The sequence below is a fragment of the Lepidochelys kempii genome, chromosome 2 (genome assembly GCF_965140285.1).
Source record: "Lepidochelys kempii isolate rLepKem1 chromosome 2, rLepKem1.hap1, whole genome shotgun sequence".
Lineage (NCBI taxonomy): Eukaryota > Metazoa > Chordata > Testudines > Cheloniidae > Lepidochelys > Lepidochelys kempii.
In genome coordinates this window covers 186,557,780-186,572,707 of record NC_136381.1, presented here as the reverse complement: position 1 = coordinate 186,572,707, position 14,928 = coordinate 186,557,780, and the positions used below count along the sequence as shown (strand labels likewise).

The 14,928-nt window shown below is 44.1% G+C and overlaps 1 protein-coding gene across 46 annotated transcripts in view; it reads right to left on the bottom strand.

Moving 5' to 3' along the window:
• The window catches only part of CLASP2 (cytoplasmic linker associated protein 2), a 271,467-nt gene that overhangs the window by 15,932 nt on the left and 240,607 nt on the right, over positions 1–14,928 (bottom strand). For 42 of the 46 annotated variants that reach the window (XM_073333022.2, XM_073333023.2, XM_073333024.2 and 39 more), the window contains 2 exons: positions 9,098–9,291; positions 7,016–7,144 (listed from right to left, as the gene is read on the bottom strand). The exons of 1 other annotated variant lie outside the window; for it this stretch is intronic. In XM_073333022.2, coding sequence (XP_073189123.1) covers positions 7,016–7,144; positions 9,098–9,291 — 323 coding nt within the window. Of the gene's footprint in view, positions 1–440; positions 828–7,015; positions 7,145–7,781; positions 7,890–9,097; positions 9,292–14,928 lie in introns of those variants that run through there. 3 more of the 46 variants (XR_012157456.2, XR_012157457.2, XM_073333041.2) reach the window with 3 other exon arrangements.

Genomic DNA, 14,928 nt, shown 5'->3' with positions numbered 1-14,928 from the left:
CCGTGCTATCAGGACTACGTTCCAAAAGACGAAATGCCAAAACATTTAAAAAAACCTCCGAGGCCATGAGGGACAGAGGCTACAGCAGGGACGCAACACAGTGCTGCGTGAAACTTAAGGAGCTCAAACAAACCTAGCAGAAAACCAAAGAATCAAACAGATGCTCTGGGACAGAGCCCCAGACATGCCACTTCTACGCTGAGCTGCATGCAATTCTAGGGGGGCCACCACCACTACCCCACCCCTGTCCGTGGATTCTGATGATGGGGTTCTCTCCGCCATGCCTGAGGACTTTGCGATGGGGAAGATGAGGAGGAGGACGAGCTTGAGGAGAGCACACTGCACACCATTCTCCCCAACAGCCAGGATCTTTTTCTCACCCTGACTGAAATACCCTCCCAACCCAACGAAGCTGGAGAAGGGACCTCTGGTGAGTGTACCTTTTTAAATATAATACATGTTATAAAAGCAAGCGTTTTTTAATGATTAAGTAGTCCTGAGGACTTGGGATGCATTCGTGGCCAGTACAGCTACTGGAAAAGTCAGTTAACGTGTCTGGGGAGGGAGCGGAAATCCTCTAGGGACATCTCCATGAAGCTCTCCTGGAGGTACTCTACAAGCCTTTGCAGAAGGTTTCTGGAGAGAGCAGCCTTCTTCCGTCCTCCATGGTAGGACACTTTACCACATCATGCTAGTAGCAAGTAATCTGGTATCATTGCATGACAGAGCCTGGCAGCGTATGGTCCCGGTGTTAGCTGGCATTCAAGCAACATCCGTTCTTTATCTGTCTGTATTATCCTCAGGAGAGTGATATCGTTCATGTTAACCTGGTTGAAATAGGGGAATTAAGGGAACATTCAGAGGTGGCCTGTGGCTGAAAAGAAATCCTCCCCGCAGTCAGCCACGCCGGGGGGGCGGGGGCGTGGCACTGGCGCTGAGCTGTTCGCATTTGGCTAGCAGGGATCTTCCCTGATACCAGCCACGCGGTGGGGGGAGGGGTAAAGCGATCATCCCAGAAAGTTGGATGGGTGGGGGGGGTTAGTTTGGTTTCTGCTGCTGCACGTTAACAGGAAAACTGCAGCACTAAATGGCCAACTCAACGTGCTTTGCTTGGTATGGGAGAGGAGGGCGCTCCTGTTATGAAGGTTACAGAAGCCGAAAGACTATGGCTTACCCTGGCCGCCTGCAAGTCGAATTCTGTTGCCTAGCACTGTGTGTGTGAGATCTCTAACACCAAAGCCGCAGGCACTCAATATAAGATGCAAAATGCGACCTTGTACCAAAAATCACATGTGCTACGTAATGTGAATAGTGTTGTTCACCGTGAAAGAGTATACCCATTGTTCTGTAAAATGTATCTTTTAAAATACTTCACTCCCCTTTTTTCCTCCAGCAGCTGCAAATGTTTCAAGCCTCCCTCCTCTGTCCCAAAGGCTATCTCAGATCAGGCGGTGAAAAAAAACGCAAGTGTGATTAAATGTTCTCTGAGCTCATGCAGTCATCTGGCACTGACAGAGCTCAGCAGAATGTGTGGAGGTACACAATAGCAGAGTACAGGAAAGTGGCCGATGAACGTGAGGAGAGGTGGTGGCATGAGGTAACGCTGGGGCTACTGTGGGATCAAACGGACATGCTCCAGCATCTGGTGGAGGTTCATGAACGGCAGCAGGATCACAGACTGCCGCTGCAACCCCTGTTTAACCGACCTCCCTCCTCCCCAAGTTCCATAGCCTCCTCACCCAGACGCCCAAGAACGCGGGGGTGGAGGCTCCGGGCACCCAACCACTCCACCCCAGTGGACAGCCCAAGCAACAGAAGGCTGGCATTCAACAAGTTTTAAAGTGGCCTTTTCCTTCCCTCCTCCCACACCCCACCTGGGCTACCCTGTGAGTTATCTCCCTATTTTTATAATCAATTAATAAAGAATACATGTTTTTTAAACTATAGTGACTTTATTTCCTTTGCAAGCAAGCTGTGATCGAAGCGGAGAGGGTGGGTGGCTTACAGAGAATTTAGAGGCAACCAAGGGGGCGGGTTTTCATCAAGGAGAAACAAACAGAAGTGTCACACAGTACCTTGGCCAGTCATGCAACTGGGTTTTCAAAGCTTCTCTGATGCACAGCGCTTCCTGCTGTGCTCTTCTAACCGCCCTGGTGTCTGGCTGCGCGTATTCAGGAGCCAGGCAATTTGCATCAACCTCCCATCCCGCCATAAACGTCTCCCCCTTACTCTCACAGAGATTGTGGAGCACACAGCAAGCAGCAATAACAATGGGAATACTGGTTTCGCTGAGGTCTGAGCGAGTCAGTAAACTGCGCCAGCGCGCCTTTAAACGTCCAAATGCACACTCTACCACCATTCTGCACTTGCTCAGCCTATAGTTGAACAGCTCCTTACTACTGTCCAGCGTGCCTGTGTACGGCTTCATGAGCCAGGGCATTAAGGGGTAGGCTGGGTCCCCAAGGATAACTACAGGCATTTCAACATCCCCAAGAGTTATTTTCTGGTCTGGGAAGTAAATCCCTTCCTGCAGCCATTTAAACAGACCAGAGTTCCTGAAGACACGAGCATCATGAACCTTTCCCGGCCATCCCATGTTGATGTCGGTGAAACGTCCCTTGTGATCCAGCAGTGCTTGCAGCACCATTGAAAAATACCTCTTGCGGTTTATGTACTGGCTGCCCTGGTGGTCTGGTCCCAAGATAGGAATATGCATTCCATCTATAACCCCACCACAGTTAGGGAATCCCATTGCAACAAAGCCATCTAGTATGACCTGCACATTTCCCAGAGTCACTACCTTTGATAGCAGCAGCTCAATGATTGCGTTAGCTACTTGCATCACAGCAACCCCCACAGTAGATTTGTCCACTCCAAATTGATTACCAACTGACCGGTAGCCGTCTGGCGTTGCAAGCTTCCACAGGGCTATTACCACTCGCTTGTGAACTGTGCGGGCTGCTCCCATCTCGGTATTCTTGCGCTTCAGGGTAGGGGAAAGCAGGTCACAAAGTTCCAAGGAAGTGCCCTTACACATGCAAAAGTTTCGCAGCCACTGGGAATCATCCCATACCTGCAACCCTATGCGGTCCCACCACTCTGTGCTTGTTTCCCAGGCCCAAAATCAGCGTTCCACGGCATGAGCCTGCCCCAGTAACACCATGATCTCCAAATTGCTGGGGACCGCTGTTTTAGAGAAATCTGTGTTCATGTCCTCATCACTGCGCTGCCGTTGCCTTCTCGCCTGGTTTTTCAGGTGCTGGTTCCGCACAACTGCATGATAATGCGCGAGGTGTTTACAATGGTCATAACTGCTGCGGTGAGCTGAACGGGCTCCATGCTTGCTGTGCTATGGCGTCTGCTTGGGCAATCCAGGGAAAAGGGAGCAAAACAATTGTCTGCTGTTGCTCTGACGGAGGGAGGGGCAACTGACAACATGGCTTACAGGGAATTCAAATCAACAAAGGCGGTGGCTTTGCATCAAGGAGAAACAGAATGGCCCCCTCAAGGATAGAACTCAAAACCCTGGGTTTAGCAGGCCGTTGATTTCACGGAAGGAGGAAGAAAGGGAGGAGAAAATGAATACAAAACAAATCTGGTCTATTTCTTGTTTTGATCCACTTCATCTATCTTTATACATCTTGCTGGCAGCAGACGGTGCAGTACAACTGCTAGCCATCGGTCATCTCCTGGCTGCTCATTAGAAGACGGTGCAGTAGGACGGCCGGCAGAACTGAATTGCCATGAGACGAAACTTAAAAGGGAAATGGCCGGCTGAGTCACTCCCATGTTTGCCCAGTCGCCCCTGACCGACCTCACTGAGGTCGGCTAAAAGAGCACCCTGGAGTATGGCAACGATGGCTACCAGTCATACTGCACTGTCTGCTGCCAAAAGGCAATGAGCTGCTACTGTGTAGCAATGCAGTACCGCGTCTGCCAGCACCCAGGAGACATACGGTGACTGTGAGCTGAGTGGGCTCCATGCTTGCCGTGGTATGGCGTCTGCACAGGTAACCCAGGAAAAAAGGCGCGAAACGATTGTCTGCCATTGCTTTCACAGATGGAGGAAGGGAGGGAAGGGGGGGCCTGATGATATGTACCTAGAACCACCCGCGACAATGTTTTTGCCCCATCAGGCATTGCGATTTCTACCCAGAATTCAAATGGGCAGTGGGAACTGTGGGATAGCTACCCACAGTGCAACACTCTGGAAGTCGACGGTTGCCTCAGTACTGTGGAAGCACTCTGCCGACTAAATGCACTTAGAGCATTTGTGTGGGGTCACACACAATCGACTGTATAAAAACGCTTTCTACAAAACCGAATTCTATAAATTCGACCTTATTTCGTAGTGTAGACATGGCCTTAGAGACTAACTAATTTATTTAAGCATAAGCTTAGTCTCTAAGGTGCCACAAGTACTCCTTTTCTTTTTGCGGATACAGACTAACACAGCTGCTAGTCTCTACTTCTTGTAGGTCCTTGCTGATCAGAGAGACAGATTTTCCATTCATTCAAGAAAATTATTTTAGATAACAGCACATATATTTTTACGTTGGCTAGAAGTCTAGAAGTTACGCATAAAAGTTAGAAATTAAGTCTAGAAGTTAGGCATAAAAGTTAGAAAAAAATAGCAAAAATTAGCACCAGAATCTTCAACTAATAGAGGATTTAGTAAGGGAACAAAACAGTAATTAGTTGTGTGCTAACAGCTTGCAGATCAAGAGGATGTGGATACAAATGTGGATATTGGACAGGTTTCTACCCTAAAAGGCATGCTTCTGCAACTGTGCTCCCTGCTGGATGGCACTACACACAGCCAGGTTTGTGATGTACAGAGTGCTGCTTGCTACGTGAAGCTCTAGAACGTCCCCCTTCACTGGTTGCTTCTGGGAGGGGGTAGGGTGAGTTTGAACTCACATGCCAGGGCTTGCACTTTCCCTGTCCACTTCCAGGGAAGTAGGAGGGGTGAATGCACCAATACTCTCCCTGCCACTTCTGGCGATTGTGTGCGGGGACTCACGGGAGTGGTGAGGAGGAAGAGTCTACAAAGCTCTCGTTCTGTCCCCAACTCTGCCCCCTTTCTCCCTTTGTTTCTCTCTTTCATGAACACAGCTAGGGAAAGGGTGTGGAATGGGGAAGTGAAAACAAGTGATGGAGAGAATGTAATAATGAATATACTGTATGGAATAAATGGGGAGGGAAGAAAAAGAGGAAACAATGAGAGACTAATGTGAGAGGGCAGGGGCGTGGGAGAGATTGCAGTCACAAGTTTCAAAAACTTGAGCTCAGGCAATCAATTAGTTCCACACAGTGTAAAAAAAATTTGGAAAAAAAACACTGGTGAAAGTTAAGTTTTAAAAAATGAGAGGAATGTTTACTTCTTTCTTTGTCTGCCGACCTCAAAAGCAATATTTATGTGAATTGCTTAATTTTATGTAGGGTTGCCAACTTTCTAATCACACAAAACTGAACACCCTTGCCCTGCCCCCATCCCGAGGCCCCACCCCTTCTCTGAGGCCATCCTCCCCACTCACTTCATCCCCATCCCTCTGTCGCTTGCTCTCACCCACCCTTGCTCACTTTCACCGGGCTGGAGCAATGGGTTGAGGTGAGGGTTCTTGGGTGGGGCCAGGGTGCGGGCTCCAGGAGGGAGTTTGGATGTGGGGGAGGCCTCAGTGTTTGGGCAGCAGGTTCAGGGTGCAGGCTCCGGGTGGCGCTTACCTCAGGCGACTCCCCAGAAGTGGTGACATGTCCCTCAGCTCCTAGGCACAGGTGGCTCTGTGCACTACCTCTGCCCACTGGGGCCTCCCCCGCCTCTCCCATTGGCTGCGGTTCCCGGCCAGTGGAAGCTGTGGAGCCAGCGCTCAGGGCCGGGGCAGCGTGCAGAGTCCCCCTGAAATTACTTGTCTCCCCCAACACTCTACCCAGCCACTAATTGGCCAAAGATACTAGGTAGGGAAAAAGCTGAGGTCCCATGCCGCACTGATTCCAGTGGCAGGGCAGCGTTCTTCTGTTTGAAGGGGCATGTTTAAAGCTGCATGACCCCCGGGACTGCACAAACAGTTTAAAACTATGAAGTTGCACTATTCACAGCACTATGTTACAGCAAACAACATGTCAAGGAATTTCTAAAGTGTTGGTATTTTTATGCATAATTGAGAGCATTTCTGTATATTATTAAAACGGATTATCAATGGATTACCAGGCTCTGGATTAACCATGTTGCTACAAAACATTTTAGAATTCATCAATGGACATAGAACCTGGTAATTCTTCTATCTCTGATCATCATATATGATGTTTGCAACAACACCATGCCATACAAGTAGATTCTCATAGGGTTTTCCATTGACACCTTTCATTTACTTTTAAAGAGCAGTTACATCTCCAGGTGGCATATTAGACACAACTTGCTGTCAGATTAATTTAGTTGTTTTAGAGACATACCAAAATGATGACAACCATGATATTTACTCCTTTTCTTCTGTTTACAAAAATTATATCAAGATGTATCTTTTTTCACCTTTCCCTCTGTTGAACTAGATGTAGCATACATTTAATGCTTCTGCTTTTCTGAGAAATACACTTTGAAAAGCAAAAACATGATGGTGATGATACAATATAAAAATGTTTCCCTGTGTACACATTTCTTCCAGGACCTATAGCTTAAAAGGAAGGTAATCTTCTTTATCCTTCTAGTAGTCCTGAAAGTGATCCATCTGATGCTCAGAGTTGGGTGCATGTGTCTCTCATTTGGGGACAATAGCTAAGTAGGTATCCATTTTATTTGGGTTGAAATTGTGCATTTCAGGGTCCATAAATCAGTAATTCTTCCTACTATAACATGCCTTTATTAACCAATATTTACTGAATCCTTGACTATCAAACCAATTACTTCCCCACTGGCATTTGAATCATTTATCAAGCATATTCTTTGAACATTACATTTGATTTGTGCTTTGACATGTGTCATATCCTCAAATACACAAAACACACAGAGCCACTTACTAACCTCCTTATGAGGATCCTTATGAGCTTCTAGTGTCTTCATAATTGTAAGCTCTGCATAATTTTTAAATCTTGCTGGTTGGTTCCTTAGAATTTCTCTTAAAACTTTCAATGCCAAAGCTCTGATTGCATGCTAAAGGTTAAATATTGTATATAATTGAGTTATTTCTCTTTGAACAGACAATGTGCTTTTAATATTAGCTCAGCAATTGGACACAAACATGTTTGATAGTGGAAATATAATGTAAATTATAATAAGCTCCCCCCAAATGCATACAGTACAAGCCTATTCATTCAAGCTCGAAGCACATGGAACTCTCAGAAAAATCTTTACAGCATCCCAACCCATATTCTCACCCCCTCTCTATACATATATCTTACATGGAGTTATGAAGTTTTTACTAAGCAATATATGTAGATACAATGCATGCCTGCAAAATCACAAGCAACATATGCAGATCATCCCAAGCGAGTGCTAATAAAACCTTTACACAACATTACCGCCATATTTTGTCTAAACCACTTATTTTACCAAAAAATGGCTTAGAAATATTTTAGTTTTCAAAAATGTTATTGCAATTTTTGAGTACCTCTGATTGAGAAGACATGTCTACTTACAAGTCTAACTATGGCATACTAATTATAGTAAGTCTAATTATACAAGACTGAAAGGGACTTGCCAATTATAACAACTACATTTTAGAAACCTCCAAAAGTACTTAAAATTTATTTTCTATACATAATGTTGTACGTGTTTTAGGATTTTATACCTTGGAACATAGCAGGGGCCAGCAAAAGCTGTTTCGTATCCTCCCAGAAAGCTAGGGAAACCTCCTTTCCAAAAGAGGAGAATATGGGATAGGAGGGAGATGTATACACTAGGGATGTAAAATATTCAATGGTTAAATGGTTAACTGGTAAGTGTTAGTCTTACCATTAACCCACCGTAACCGTTAATCCGCTTCGTGCAGGTCTTCAACCAATTCTCCTGCAACAGAGACTGACCCAAGCCCCAGCTGTGCTGGCAGCAGCGGCCCCCAGCCCAGTCGGGGGGGGGGGGGGAAGAAGGGGTGTGTAAAGTAGTCCCCGGCCTCCCAGTGCCACTGGAAGGGTTCGGCTGCGGAGGCGGATGGCGCACTGGTCAGTGAAGGGAAGGAAAGCTGCTGCTGGGGTGGCATGGAGTGACTGTGTTGGCTGCATCGGGACAAACTAGGTACCTGGTCCCCTCTCCTTTTAATTGGCTATCCGGTTAAACAATATAATTTTATAGTTTAAATGGTGATCTTTCTAAACGATATTTACGTCCGTATTATACACACACTTCTTATTTAGACATTCTTTAAAGGCAAGCTTTGCATGGCCCACTTAGAAGGTGATCTACAAATAAGAATACTTTGAATTTCATAGTAATTAGCTGAATATCCCCAACCCTAAGGTAAAAAAAGGATGAGCAACCAATTTTAAGCTTCCATAACTCCCATCCCACAGTTCAAATGAATAGTACCCACTGTGCATAATATGCATTATACTGTCATCCACCACAAAAATCACCTGAAACATGAAGCCAGTATAGGAAGCAGGGGAGGGAGAACCAGAGAAATGCCCTTTTGATACGAAAGGGTGTATATTTTTCAGTTATTTTTTATTTTATTTTTTTAAATTGCTAGCTCAACATAAATATGTAGTATGGAGAAAAAGCCATGTACCTGACCCCTATCCAGTCCATTACCAGATGCTAGATTGTATATGCCTAATGCACAGAACACTGGACAGAGTTGGAGTCAACAAGACTGGACACTGGGAGAACCCAAAAGACAAAAAAACCCTGTAAAGTAAACATGAGGACTGCCTCTTTTTACTTTTTGGGGCACTGAGATTATTTGAAATTTAATGGCATTTTCTTAGTGCCATTTGTAGATTGTCATTAAAAAGCATTTTACTGCTACCTGATACTTGTCTATCCCCTCCTAGAGATACCATTTAAACGCAATATGAATTTCATCCATGTGAAGTGTTATTGAAGAATGGATCCTAATGTCAAAAGCAATTTCCGTGCATGGTCAACTTTGGGTTAGTCTGAACTTACCTCTTTGTCCCCAAGAGTTTCAAGTAACAGAAGTAGTATCGTTTTGAAGTGCTCATCCCAAACACCAAAGGACTCTTCTTGAGTCAATTTCATAAGCTCATACAAAGCAGCCTTTCTTTCTTCAACTCTCTCATTATGGTTTGACAATTCCTTCAGTAACTCTGCAACCAGATCAGAATGGTCCATGGGAGGCTCTATTAAAAAGGAATAAATGGACATATTCCTCAAACTGTAGAGTTGATAAAAAGTAACTCCTATCACATAATGCAGTGATACTTTCTAGGCTGACAGGCCTTAAAACTATTTTCTTTTTCTCAGCTCTGTCTGCAAGGACATTTTTACTCTCAAAATGAACACAAATACTGTATTTTCAGTGTGGTCAGCATTCCTGAGCAACAAATGTCTGGCATCATGGCAAAAAACAACTTGTAAATGAACTGACTGCAGCTTGAATCTTCCAATGACTGAACAGGTACGTGAAGCTGATTAGACTAAGAATTCCACAGGGCTGCCGCTGCTGACCCTAGGACAAGCTCTCTCTGTGTAGGAGAATCTAAAAAATATACGGGAGGGATACCATAATGATGAGCAAGGCATGAATAACTAGATTGATACTTATACAGACTGGGCAGTCAACCCAAGATGCCTGCAAAACTTCAATAAAACCTGGTCTCCAATGTAAATTCAAACATCAAGTTGTTGTCTTTACTTCGTTACCAAATAGTAAAACATCTCTGGCCTTTGAAAAGGGAACTCTTCTGCCTGTGTCTTGCTGTCCAGGTAGAAGATTAAGAACCTCACAGTACTTTTGAAGGAAAAAAGGTAAAAGATACAAACAAAAAAATCTCTCTCTCAAATAAACTTCTATTTTACAAGGCACATAATGGAAGGAGTCAAATTTTCTCACATCTGCAAAACATGGCGATTAAGCAGAGACAGTCTTGTACCTTTCTCTAGGACTATTTTATGTTGACACTAAGCTACAAGTGAAATATTTCTGCAACAAAATTTGTTATGACATCACATACAGATAAATCACATGTTAATCAGTCTGAGTTTATTATTACATTTTTCAGAGTAACAGCCGTGTTAGTCTGTATTCGCAAAAAGAAAAGGAGTACTTGTGGCACCTTAGAGACTAACCAATTTATTTGAGCATAAGCTTTCGTGAGCTACAGCAAGTCCTACCACACACACTGAAGATAAGTTCCCATGATAAATTTTATTACTGGGAAAACATATTGACATTATATTAGGGAAATGAGGCATATACTCTGCCCTGACAGGTTAATTCCACAGTATAAATTTCATCAGCATGATATTCTCATCAACCTTGCTGATGTCACACATTCAAAGGTTATTGCATAAGTTCATGTCCTAAAAAATTTAGCAGTTTTTGAAGGACTGACATTGTATAATACTGCTCTGGGTACCAAACAAATAAATTAAATGCATAGTATGAATTGGTAGCTAATGCAACGCTAATTTTTTTAAAAGGCTCCAGAGGCGATCATGCAAATTACAGGGCGCTAAGCATAACTTCAGTACCAGGCAAAATGGTTGAAACTATAGTAAAGAACATGGGCGGTGGGTGAAGCTTCCACTTGGAGAGGCAGTAGCTCCCCAGACAGCCTCTTCTGCCTGTGGCCCCACCCATACTCCACCCCTGCTCTCCCCCAAGCCCCACCCCCTCCCCACTGTCTCTCTCCTCTCTTCCCTCACCCTCCCTGCTCACCACGCACGCATCCCCTTCCAGCCAAATCCCTGAAACCAAGCAAATGAAAAAAACAACGTATTTGAAAAAAGCCCTTCACTTTTCTGCAATTTCTTTCTAAAGAAAATGGAGCATGTTTTCCACTGTGTGCCAGATGGTGTTTGAACATGCAAACGGTACCTAATTAAAATCATTAAACTTGGGAATAAAAAATGTCAGTCACAGGTTTTTTGATATACCCTGATAGCTGACATGCAGGCAGCCCGCAAAACGGCCTTTTCAAGTGCCCTGACCCCCTCATGGATCCTGGAAAACATATAATGGCAAGCAGCAGTTAAAGCTAATTGAGAAATCTCTGTCCTTTTTTCACACAATAAAACAAGGTGTCAGTCCTGACTCTCAGTTGGCTTTTTCACCCTGACAGGAAGAAAATGGCAGGAATCAGACTGCAAAATCTGCCACCCCATTTTCACTTCTTCACACAAACAAGTTTGAGCAGTTCCTATGTTTATTGTTTAAACAGCAGTAAGCACCTCAGGCAATGAATAAGAACTGCCAAGAGGAGTGGCTGCTGCAGCTAGAGATGAATCCTGGAAGTAAAGTAAAAGCTCACTGCTACTTTAAAAACAATAAAACCCGCTTAGCTCACAGAACCAAAGCGGCAAAAAGTCCTACTGAGGCAGCATGGTGGTGCCAGATGTATGGACCAGACCAGCAGATCCTATATCCCCAGGGGTGAAGGAACCAAATCCCCAGTCCCATTCTCATGAGAAACTGGCCACCAGGCAAATGTAATCAATCTCCCATCCCCTGAAAAGAGTTCAGTCTTATCCTACCAATGCCTCCTCTCCTCCCTGCCACCATACCAGTATGGCCATTCTTATGTTATGCTAAAAAAAATCCAGCATGCCTGTCCAATTTTTTGGAATACTAATGTTTGACAGACATTAGGAACATTAACAATGTTACTATGATGGAATGATCAATACAAGTAAAGCCTGGAATGATCAATGCAAGTCAAGTCAGTAGTTTCATTCAATTTACTAAAATTACCAGAAACACCATGTCCTGAGTGGTGAAAGAGGCTCACTCTGTAATACGGTAACATCCTGCTAAACAGAGAGATTTGATGATTTTTACTTCTGACAGAATTCCGTGCCCCTGTGGGGGTGCAGAATTCGTATGGCCCGCATATTTCTGTGCCCCCCGTGCAGAAAAATGCAAATCTGCGGTGGGATACGCGCCTCTTCCCCAGCAGCCCAGGCAGCACTTCTGTTCCAGAGTACCCAGAGCAGCCTCAGAGATGCAAATCACTGCAGGGGGAGAGGGGCTGGGCGTGCGTCCCTGTGGGGAAGATGATATCTGTCGGGGGCAGAGCTGGGCGTGCATGCCTGCCAACAAACGAGATAGACTCTGTCCCTCTTGCTAGCTACTGCGGCTCACCAGGGGTGTGCAGGGGTAGGTCTTTTTATTATGGAGGAGGAAGGCTCTTTCCCCGAGCCAGAAAATAGCAGCCTGCCTGCTAGTTAACAGATCTCATTCTCTGAGTCAGAAATGTAGCAGCCTGCCTGCATAGTAACACTGTTAATGTTCCGATTGTTCGTTAACTGTTCCCATTCTTAGTCCATTCCTCCAGGAGCATAAAACCTGTAAATGTTTTAAGGACCTTACATTGCCACAGTGATGTAAAGCCTTATAAATGACAGTAAGGGAATCAGCTAGGAAGATCTATGTGCCTTCTCACATTTTTCCTGTGCCAAAGTGGCACAATGGGATTAGATTACAGCTCAGGATATATTTTACTTACCCACAAAAAAAAAAAAAAAAAAGAAAAAAAAAGGACTTTGAGGACAAATAAAATGTTTACCAAGCAGTCAATAAAATGTCAGGACAATCAGAAGAGGAAGTTACTCCCTTGTGCAGTAACGATGGTTCTTCACTTTAGGTGCCTGTGTGCCCTTGCACCTCTAATCGAGATTTTTGGCAGCAGTGTCCTGTTGATCCCGCACATGTGCTCTTCCTCCCTCATGGTCTGCCTTAAGGCTATTTAGCACTGCATGGGCGAACCCCCCTCACTTCCTTCTCTACCACACACCCCTATAGAGAACTCCGAAGTAGAGGAGAGGAGGGTGGGCTGTGGAGCACCCATAGGGACACACATCTCTAAGAACCATTGTTACTGCACAAGTTGCGTTGTTTCTTCTTTGAGTAGTGTCCCAATGGGTGCTCCACATTAGGGGACTCCCAAGCAGTACCCACCACTGGAGGCTGGAACTTTGAAGTGGAATCTTTTACTACAGAGAGTACTGTGGAGTTGAAGATGATGTCAGCGGCCAAATCTTCAGTGATCGCATAATGTTCTGCGAAAGTATGGGCAGAGGCCCAAGTCGTTGCTCTATAGATTGCACTGAGTGGCGTGACAGGTGTATAGATAGCAGCTGATGCCGTAAGGTATCATTGTTCAGGACCTCAACCAGCTCATCAGAAGTGCTTATAAGAGGCAGTTTGAGAGGTCATGGACTGGGGTGCAGACTGTTCCTACTTTTGAGCCCTGGGCCTCTTACACTGTGGCTCATAACAGCACTGAGATGGTGGGTATTGAGAAGATTGTGACCTGTGGTGTGGTTGAGAGGTACATCTTCTCTTCTGTCCCATAGTGTAGATTCCTAAGGAGCATAACATGGTCCGAGAATCCTTCAGGATGTGGAGAGAAAAATCTATCTTTTCCGCAAAGACTATGGCCCTTCAAACTGGAAGTCTGTAGCTCTTTGGGCAATCTAGAGAGGCGTAGCCAACAAAAAAAACCCCACAATCCACCTCAGTACCACTGTCATGGAGACCGGGCGGGCAGCTGTAACAGCTACATCCAGTGGTGTCTCTAGGATCAGTCTGGCCATTAATTGACTGTCTCTAAGAATGGTCTGAATCTGTTCTTTTTGTATTTCCAGTAATGTTCCAGAAACATACTGGGTTTCCCATAATTAATAAAATTGTATTTGGCCATGTAAATAGTAAAACATGAACATTGGCCATTTACTTACCCCAAACATCACTTGGCAAAAAGCTATGTCAATAAGTAGAACTGCACTTAGGTTAGATCCAGTACATATCATATCTTTTTATCTTACATAAAATATAATTGAAGACTGACAGTGGCTCTTAATGCTGACAACTAGCTATATAAATGGTGACGTTTCAAGAAAATAAAGCTGAATAAGAGTAAATTTTTCAAGTAGAGAATCTCGTAAATCTCACTCTGAGTGCAATTACTAAATCTGCATACAAACAATGCCAGAGAGTGTATTGTTTTCTTTCAGGTAGTTCCTATGGCAAATCATTGCTTAATAACAGAACTACAGTTGAGACAGAAGCAAGAATTCCCTTCTCACCAGGCTCTAACAACATAATAAAGATTAGACTATAACTGAATACTCATTTCAAAATATTCGCTATCTCTGAAGCAATACAGTAACAATCCCCCCTACCAGTTTTTCTGCATTGCCATCACCTTTTTCAAGGTTTCCTTGAGATTTTCAGTAAGGTGTACAGCATGTACAACTGGGAGTGTCAAGAGGCCAGCGGACTTTTGCTGGTGTATGCTCAACGTTAAAGAAAAGTGAAAAGTTATGACTTCATTACAAATCTGTGTATTCAACTTAATATGAAATAATTTCATCATGAACAAATTTCACAAAATAACTTTTCTACCTACTTGAATTTGTTTCTGAGCATGGATAGCAGTTTATAAGGTAAACACCATTAGAATTAGACTTTTAAAGCTTTTATAAATTTATTTTTAATGAACATGAGGTATTGATCAAAAGGAAAGAGTAATTCAAATCATTTATAATTTTACTTAAGTGTCTCAGGTCTACTTGGTAGGACAGTAAAGATTGTTTGCCAGCCACTAGTAAACTTGTACATGTACTACAAGCTTCCTTCTCCTTTACTTAAAGAGGAATCTCTCCACTGGTCCACAATCCACTGCTATCGCCCATCTACCATTGAGCTGTGCATATTCTACACTGGAACGGAATACCAAAAGCCACAACTGTTCCCTATCCAGTTGTTAAACCACCATTCCCCCCAACCCAAGCAACTTCAATACAAAAATGGG